General features: G+C 41.4%; 1 protein-coding gene across 1 annotated transcript in view; it reads left to right on the top strand.

Moving 5' to 3' along the window:
* Window positions 1-319: 319 nt before the first annotated feature.
* Window positions 320-9,546, top strand: part of LOC124307898 (microtubule-associated protein futsch) — a 72,651-nt gene continuing 63,424 nt past the window's right edge. The window contains exons 1-2 of the mRNA XM_046770064.1: window positions 320-833; window positions 3,745-3,951. Coding sequence (XP_046626020.1) covers window positions 3,747-3,951 — 205 coding nt within the window. The 5' untranslated portion in view covers window positions 320-833; window positions 3,745-3,746. The remainder of the gene's footprint in view (window positions 834-3,744; window positions 3,952-9,546) is intronic.

Here is a 9,546-nt window from a genome sequence, read left to right as displayed (position 1 = left end):
TTAATAAGTGAGGAAAACATGACCCTTCAAATGTGTAGAATATGCAAAAAGATGTATTTTGAGGTAACCGACGTTGCAAAAACGTGCAAAATCCGAACTCCGTAAATCCGGAAGGTGGATTTCGCGGGTTCGCGTTTGAATCGAACAACCTGGTGGGGGAGTCGCGAGGATATTCCGCGCGTGTCAGGAGAGGCTAGGGCGTTTTGAGGGGCAGAACGAGGGAAGGAAGGAAGCGGCGATAGGCGGGGGTGGGGGTGGGGGTGGGGGCGGGAGGGAAGGCGCGGGACGCAGAGCAGCGAGCTCTCAGCTGCAGAAGTTGCTCGCTGTCAGACAGACGGCAGCTCACAACCGCGCTGCTGGTGCTGCTGGTGCTGCTGCTGCTGCTGTTACTGATACCGTGATAGACGAGAAGTTGATCGAGGCGGACGGTTGGGCCGACGGACGGACGGACGGGCCGAGGGATATATAGATAGACAGAGAGGGACAGAAAGAGGGAGGGAAGGACGGAAAAGAGGGACAGGGGAGACGCAGACGGCCTCGAACTGTCGACGGACGAGGGCCGGGCCTTCGAATTGTACTCGCAGTTTTTTGAAGAGAGAGGGAGGGAGAGAAATAGAGGAAAAAAACAAGTTTTCGAAACCCCGATCGATCGCTTCGTTCTAAGAAAATTGACAGCAACGAGGCCGATAGGATCGGACGACGCACGTTTAAAAGGGCGAAATAGAGGAGGACGAAATCGAAATCGTTTAGTTCAAGTTTAAACCGGTGCCGTCGTAGCATAAGGACGTCCGTTTGAACCTGCCAAGGATACGCTGGGCACTCGAAAGGACCAGGTTAGTCACACCGACATTCTCTACTGTCAAGGACCAACCGATAATCCGCATCTTTGTGCTCGCCGGTTTCTTAGTCACTGTGAACTTGGCAACCGGCACGTACACTTCGCACCAAAAACTCGTCACAGATCGTCGTTTCTACTTATTCTTTTGCCAGGCATTGCTCTTATTCACATTTACGTTAAAATCCGTGTGACGTTTGCTGCAGAAATAGGTATATAATAACTGACAGGACTGAAGTATCAGCTCTGTAGAAAATTAGTTCCTCATCTTCTTCTTTTTCGTTCATATTCATTCTCTCAACTCTGCAGCCTTTTTAAATCTACCTACGAATAGCAAGATTCTTTGTTATATAACGATAATTTTATGTACCAGAGCCTCTGTGTGTCTTGTGAATTTTGCCGCATTGCCGTAACGATATAGCATGTCACTACGGGAGATTTTTATTTCTCAGGGATAAGTTGAAACGTGAATAACAACAACGGATTTTCATCGCTTCGTATAATTATTTAAATACGAGATTTGCAATTGAAAATTTCGCGGTGAATTAACCGATCACCGACAAGGTATTTTCGTCTGAAATTTTTTTCTCCACCATAGATCCACGGTCGCCATTTTGAAATTGACGAGGTACTTCTTTCTCTAGCGGTGTCTCACAATCGGGGTGCGTTCCGCATACGCGACACATAGATATACCGTATACACAAACTTGTCGTCATTTTTTTCTATTTTTATCAAAAACTCATCGCGCCAGACACGCTCTAAATTATCGCCAACGAAATTCCAGGCAGGTCTGGATCCTTTTTTTATTTTTTGTTACATTTCAATCCTGAAATCCAAGCTAATGGAAGCATCGTCGTCCTCGGCGGTACACTAATCAGATTTCATCACGACGACAAGCGTAGAAACTACAAAACACTTACTGCCAAACTCGTAAATCATACTTCATGTCCGGTTTACTTTACTCCTCGCGTTTCCTGTGCAACCTTCAACGCGTAGCGAAGCCAGACAATCGCCAGTTCATCTTCCATCCAACGAAAGCTTCTCATCCTACTTTCATTCCTCATTTTAACTTCCTTTCGTACTCTCTCTCTCTCTGTGGCTTAAATCTCGTCGTACATCTAAAACGGACGCACGTCGTCTACTCCCGGAGTTTAATTTCGACTCCCAGGGCGGCCGACAAGTTACGCTTTTTCCACTGGAAGCGGACGCGCTTCTCGCTGCAGTGATAAAAGCGCGTCGGGTCAGCCTCACCTGGGCGGCCGATTCGTCCGGCTTTTACCACTCAACGGTTGCCATGCCGGCCGGCGTGTCACGCCGTCATCACGTTTCTAACACAGGACGTGCATCGAAGCTCATTCCGCCGCGTTACTCGATAGTCGATACGACACGCGAATGATCGTTACTTCGCCGCTTTCGGCGAAGACCTCGAAAAAGGAGGAGGAGGTTCCTCGATTAACTAATTTTTCTCGCTTTACCTCCGCGTTCCCTCACCACCTACCGCTTCACCCCTCTTACGCGATACGCGACCCCCGCTTGTATCTTAACGCCTGTCTCGGCACTCCGTACGTTTATCGGCAACGGCATTGTATCGCGGTGCGGTATTATTTCAATGCAGGTCGTTTAAAGTCGTAGACGTATTCGCGTTGCAGCTAACGTCTTCCGTGGATCGATAGACGGTTCGTGAAATACCGCTACGCCTTACGCTGCATGCGGCTGCTGCGGAATTTCGGTCATCGTTATGCGGCAAACAGTTTTACCTCACTTTAATCGCTCGTTCGCTTACTTTGTTTTCATTATCTACGTGCTGTACGGAGTGTTCTGTTGAAGATGTAACACGCGTATGGTTTTTTTTTTTTTTTTTTCGATTTTTATCACTTCAACTGAGTGTATAAAGTCTTCGCTAAGTATTTCGGGAATACCTTATATTTTATTTCTGTCGATACTGTATTGATTACAAGTATTTGGAATATCTTGGAAAAATGATTGTTCATTATGTAATTTACTAGTCAACGCACCCAATTTACTATCTTTATTTTCATATAAACACACTGGGGCTTACTTATAGCCTGACTTTTGTTTCATCATTTACAACAACATGAATTATTTATCTTCCGCTGTATCAATTTATTGTATAAATCGCTGTACAATTACAATTACGATTGTGAAATTGTGTTGTAGCTGAGCTGGGAAAAATGTCGGACTAACGAGTATAGAAAAAATTAAATCGACCTGTTCAAAGATCGCGAAATAATCCTTCCACGCGAAATCACATCCGGAAATATAGGATTGATGCCTTCGAGTATCAACCTACGCACTGAGGAAACCAATATATATGTACACATATGTATATATATATATTATTTTTACAACGTGCGAGTGAATATCGATCAAACTCCTGTACCTATGATACAGCCATTCAGTTTTTTACCTCTGAGCTTTTTTCTCTCTCGAAACTCTATTCGAAACATCCCGTGACGGAAAAAAAAACTTGATTCCACGGGTTTGATCGATGAACATCTTTAATCTTGTGAAATATTTTAGCATTTGAACCTCGTCAGGTATAAAATAATTACCATTGATATTATGATTCTACTATTCTAGAACAATCTCTCAACATGTTCAATATTTCAAAACTCTTGTATTTCCGCACGATTCTTACGTTTCAAAATATTTTTCAAATAATTATACTACCTCTCAATATTCTCTCGACGATTTTTACATTTCGCGGTATTCTCTAAACAATTCTTCCATCTCGGAATATTTCTTCGATAATTTTAATATTCCATCCACGCTGATTAACTCGGACATTTCCAAGGGTCGTTTAAGTAATTTATAACACACCTATTCAAATATCCGTTTTACGCATGGTGAATTTATTAACGACAACGAAATGTTCGACATCCCTCAGGCATGAGCACGGGGGAGCCTGCCGGCGAGGGGGGAGGGGGAGGCGGCGAATCGACTCCCGGGGGCGACCAGAGCGCCGGCACGACGCAGACCGGGGCCCAAATCCACCCCCCGCCTTCGCCCCTGAGCGGCTGCTACCTCCTCGTGGTTTTGCCGGAACCGCACACCGCACAACACAAGGATTTGATCATTAACCGTCTTGCGAAAGGTGAGTAGAAATATTTACACTCTACATACGGCCAACTTAACCTGATACGTACAATATTTTATCGCCGATTTTATGCAACAATAATTTCTCTTCTAACGACGTATACGTTTCTTCTACCAATTATACGCGTTGTACAGGCAAATATGCCTTCCGCGGTTTATGTGTAAGGTATAATTTGGCGCATTACTTGCAGTATAATGTTGTAACGAATATATCTACACAAGATAATCGCGTCTCTAATTCTTGCGGATTAAATTGTTTATGTTTTCTCGGTCGTCTTTTCTTTTCGACAACACTGCCGTAAGAAACGTGTGTAATATTCTACTTGGATTATTTGTTTACGAACTTATGTAGGCAGAAACAATGAACAGGTTAAGAATAACGTGAAACAGGGAAAATTCAGATAATTTGTGCAAATTCATAGTGGCAAAAGTTGAAGGTTCTCAAAATTAAAGAAGTTGTGATATTTTTGGGAAAATCTTCAAGATTCAATATTTTTTATCGCAACAACATAAAATAACGCGTGCTGTCAGGAAACCTCACGGTCTCAATAGTTACAAAAAAAAAAAAAATACCAGTTAGAAATAAAATATTGCATCACGTTGAAACGACGATGCAATTTCTCTGACTGTTTTGGAATTTATCGATTCTCGAAGCGCTGGAATCGTTTCAAAAAATTCTGTACAATAGAGAAGAAGATGAAAAAAAATGATATTTGAATATCTTAGGCCCGAACGAATGCCTTCGAATCCCGAGGTAATCGATTACGGAACGGCACCCGCGGCGAGGCGAATTTATCGCAGCCTATCAGCTGTCGCTTATCTCGATTACAGGCGTTGAATATTATTATTGATATTGCCGGTTTGTGCAAATGTCTCTACCGAAGTCCCGACCGAGTGTGCAGCAATAATATTTCCCTTATCGAGCATTAAGTTATTAGCTATATACTTTCCGACTGTATACATTATACACATTGTATCTTGAAACTTGCACGAACGTAGCTCTGCGGACTAATCGAAAAACGAAATCACGTCGCTGGCTGCGGCTAACTAGCTAGTCGATACTCAGGTATGTACATACATCTGCAATTAATCCATCCGAATTGTGTAACACGCTCGTCACTGCAGCGGTTCGATGACACGGAAACGAGCTCATTAATAGTGGGCAAAAAATCCAACTCAAACTTAATCTTTGGCGGAAATTGTTTGTTGATTTATTTGATTTTTATTTGATCTTTTTTTCATTTTTTCTTTTTTTTTTTGCAAGCTCGCGGTTAGCGATGTAAATCGATGAAAATCGATGCGGTTTTTGTCGAAACTATACATCGTCAATTTTACATTCGAATTTTTCGTTTCAGGGATAGAAATATTTTTTAAACCTAGATATATGTTCGAAGGGATAAGGTAATTATGCGATTATGTAACTCGAATATGAAAATAGAATCGACACTTTAATTTACCAAAGCGCACATCGGATATACATGTGATAAATATAATATAATGCTCGTTACGTATTTGATCCTTTTAAACGTGATTGCAAATCCGCTATAATTCGCTTTTGCAGAATCAGCGCCCTTCCAGGTATTCGTTCTAAATGTATAAAGTAATTACGACGGGTATAGCTTTGAAATTTGCAAGTCAAACGCGACACTCCAAATCGTAAGTATTATACGTCATCAAATTTTGTTAGAAATATTTTTTTCACCCTAATTGCAACTTTCCGCAATGCCGAGTGTAAAACAAAAATCGGGATCATTTTGCAAAATTTCAGGTTAGGGGTAGATCTTGTATTTTCGTTTTGTCTCACTCGTTATTTCGCGTTTCGATTTTTTCTTTCGTCCTTCGTTTTTGGACAGTCTGAAAGTCGCGTTTACAGATTCACGTTGTCAAGAGATTAGAAGCTGTTCAATTTTATCCCTACTGTAACTTTGAGTCGGTATGCAAGGCAGTTTCGAGCGTGTCGACGGATCGTTTTACGTCCGAATAACGACGACGACGCTCCGGGGTTTTATACCGGCGTCCCGCCTTCAGGTTTATCCCGCATTGCGGTATTTTCCAGCATTAGCCACCTTATACGACACACGTATAATCGCTCGGTTTAACAATATTCCCAGAGTTTCGAAAACGCGTCGCGGAATTTCGCAGACGCGAAACGGGCTTCGCCCCTGTACATGATGGAAAAAACGGCCAAAACGACGGTTTCGCATTGGAAAAGTAAATAAAACAAAAAATTCTCAAGGATTTTCTCTCTCTCTATCTCTCTCTCTCTCTCTTTCTCTCCTCTGAAGAACCGCAAGAATAAGCAGAAGGAAAAGAAGAAGAAGAAGACTCAAAGCGGAGGGACGTGGCGTATATTTGCGGAGTAAATTTAGCGATAAATCGAGGATTTTCTCTATTTGTCCCAGTGCAGCTTCTGCCTCCTCTTCTCTTCTCTTCTCTTCTCTTCTCTTCCCTTCCCTTCGTTTGGGCTCGCTCTTAACTGCACTGCACTGCGTGCGTTTCAAGCTTCAGGGTTGTGACCCGAAGCCGCGACCCTCTGCAAGGCCTCAAATGCGGCGCACCGTTTGTATTTATAGACTTTACAGACGGAAAGACCCTGCGGTTAGCTAGACTCTCGCACCCCGGACCGCAGCTGACGACTCGAGAGTCGACGCCATCTTTCTTCGACTCGTCTTCCGTCGCCTGACGCCTGACGCCGCCCTTGAAATACGTATTCAAAATTTTATCCCGTCGACGGATTATAACGTGCACGCTGCGTTTCTCGGGATCTTAACGAGCCGTGTTCTCTGCTCACTATAAACTTCTCCAGACGTTTACAATTTATTTGCAAACTCTCTCGTTTTCCCGTCGCGTTTAAACATCGCCGCAAAACGCTTAGACTGCTTTAAAGCACTCTCTGAATTGAAGTATGATATCAAGGATGACGTTTTTATGGAGCCGCAGAAGAAGACGATTTAGCTATATAAATGCAAATTTCAATTTTCACTCGATTTTTCTTTTCCAATTTTCACGCAATAACTGCACGAGATTATTTGAAGACTAAAAAAACGGCATTAGAGTTTTTTTTGTCCACTTAGTTGCAGAATAAAAACTGCGCGCCAAATAATGAATAGAAAAGGAATAAATTGCAGCGATTGAAAGCGTGCAATAGAAGAAAAGTTGATGGTATTAGAAAATGATGCACAGGCTTGTGATCGAAAAAAAAATTCGTTTTGCCAGTAAATGCGAATACGGCAATCGGTGTTTTGGTAGAGAAATGTTTCTGTTCGATTTAATTGAGAGTATGAGATTATGAAACACGGCTAGAACTGTAACTACAAAATATGAAGAAGGCTGAATGGTCGGATGCCTTTAAGATGAATGAACTCCGGCTCGTTCGAATCGAATCTGCTTCTGCTATTACCACCAAACTCTTTTGTCCTTATTAATCTTATTATATGTACACGCAATTGAATCTTTTTATGAAAGGAATATTTTTAATTTTTATTTCCCTACGAATTGGACAAGACCGAAATAATTCGGAGATTGATTTTTTTCTTTTTCATCACACAAAATGATCACGGATATTAATCACGTATGCTATTCAATTTCACAAATTTTACAATTTACAAGCATACCTCACCAACGAACACGCAGAATGAGATCATATCGTTGTACTTTCCCATCTCGAGTAACAGCTTCATACTTTGTTGAAGATGAGAAAAATAACAATAAGTTATATTATTTTGCATTTATTTACTTATTCGCTTTACACTGATGCGCAAATATTTCATCCCAATAAAAAATTGCCGGCGTTTTTGCCGCAGAGTTATAGATAATATCACGTTAAGAAATGATTTCACACGATTGAGTTACGACTACGCGCCTCATCGTCTCAAAATATCCAAGTGACGAAACATTTCTCGCGAGAATTCGATGAGTCGCGTGTATAAATTTGCAAGGCGAACGGATTTCGCGTCAAATTCTCTAATCTATTTATTAACGAACCGTAACTCACGCATCAAGATTATCGAACGTCTCACGGTCGTCGGATTTATTGTTTATAATAATAATAACAACAACAACAACAATAATAACATTGCGCTTATCTTGCAGTGCACGCAGTTTTTCACTTGTTAATTAATCATTTTATGCTCGTGTAATTTTTCCAGCCCCGTCTTTTCATCTCGAAGTTTGTTATTTTCGTATTTACACACAACCTCTTTGAAAACCGCATGAAGCGTTTCTTGATAATAACGATTTTATTTTTCTTGCGTGCAATGAAATATACGTCTCAGGTTTTTTCCTTTCCTCTTCAAATCCCCCGCCAGATATTATAAGTTTTTAGCGATTTTTTGGGCTTAAATTTTTTGTAATCGTCTTTGCGTAGAAGCTTGAATTTTTTTACTCACATTCTGCGTACGATATAAGAGTCTTCGAAAACGTCTTAAGCTTCTTTTCTCCTTACTTAAATTTTCTGTCTCATCGTAATACTTTTCAACCATCTCGAGAAACGTTCGAATAAAAACTTTACCACATGTTATTCAATTTATATAATAAAACCATAGCTGCTTTTATTCGTAAATTCATCACCTACGAATCACGTGAACTTGAATTATTCTTCAAAGTATAGAATTGACCAAAAAACCAACTTAGCCACCAATAATGTGAAATCAATACAGGCTGCGTGCCTGTAATAAATATTAAACGAACGCTCTCCTTCAGAATATAACATTTATTATACCCTATAAAATATCGATGATTTTCATAAAATAAATTTACGAGCAAAATCAACTGGGAATTGTTATCATCGATAGAAATTGGACGATCGGTTACATACGAATTTGTCTATACAAACAAAGTTTGCTCGTCAATATAACCAGTCTCTGATCACCAATAACCAGCAATAAACCGCATTTCGATAGAAAATTTACGTCGTTTAAAACGATGGTTTCTTTTTTCCCCGCACAATGTCGACGAGCAAATATTTTGCTCGAAAGAGAAAAAAATAAAAAATAAAAACATGAGTATACTTTAAGCTACTGAATTCAGTCAGCGATTTCAAGCCTTCGCTGGTTTCTTCATTTTTTCGTTCTCGACGCGTTTTTTACCACCGCAAAACCACCGCACACCTGACAAATTTCTCACACGTTTATCGTAGGTAACGCGAATTTCTCTTCTCAGGCTTTGCCAAGCCTGATCCCTGGCACATCGTCAGACTTTTTTTCCCAACGAGTTATATGTAATTTTTATATCTTCGAGGACCTTCTTCGTCTCCGTTGGACCTCCTGCAGGTGCCGACGTCGCTGAAATTCGCAGACAGCATGCGCGCCCTGAACGGAACCTTTTCTCCTCTCTCTCTCTCTCTCTCTCTCTCTCTCTCTCTCTACACGCGGCGTGGACTACCAGGATCAATATTCCCCTCAGACACCGCGAAGAAAACTGTCGCTACGCCGGAACTTGGCTTTTCCTCTCGATCTGTATTCCTTGCAACGGATCCTGGCCACCGTTCTGGACACGCATCACACATCCACGCGTCCTGTTGGTTCTCCACCATTTCTCCGACGGTCAAACACGTGATCGAAAAATTTTTAGCGCCTCCGGCGTTCCAGACGCG

The sequence above is a fragment of the Neodiprion virginianus genome, chromosome 6 (genome assembly GCF_021901495.1).
Source record: "Neodiprion virginianus isolate iyNeoVirg1 chromosome 6, iyNeoVirg1.1, whole genome shotgun sequence".
Classification (NCBI taxonomy): Eukaryota; Metazoa; Arthropoda; class Insecta; order Hymenoptera; family Diprionidae; genus Neodiprion; species Neodiprion virginianus.
The sequence above is the reverse complement of the archived record's forward strand: the minus strand, read 5'-3'. Positions and strand labels throughout refer to the sequence as shown.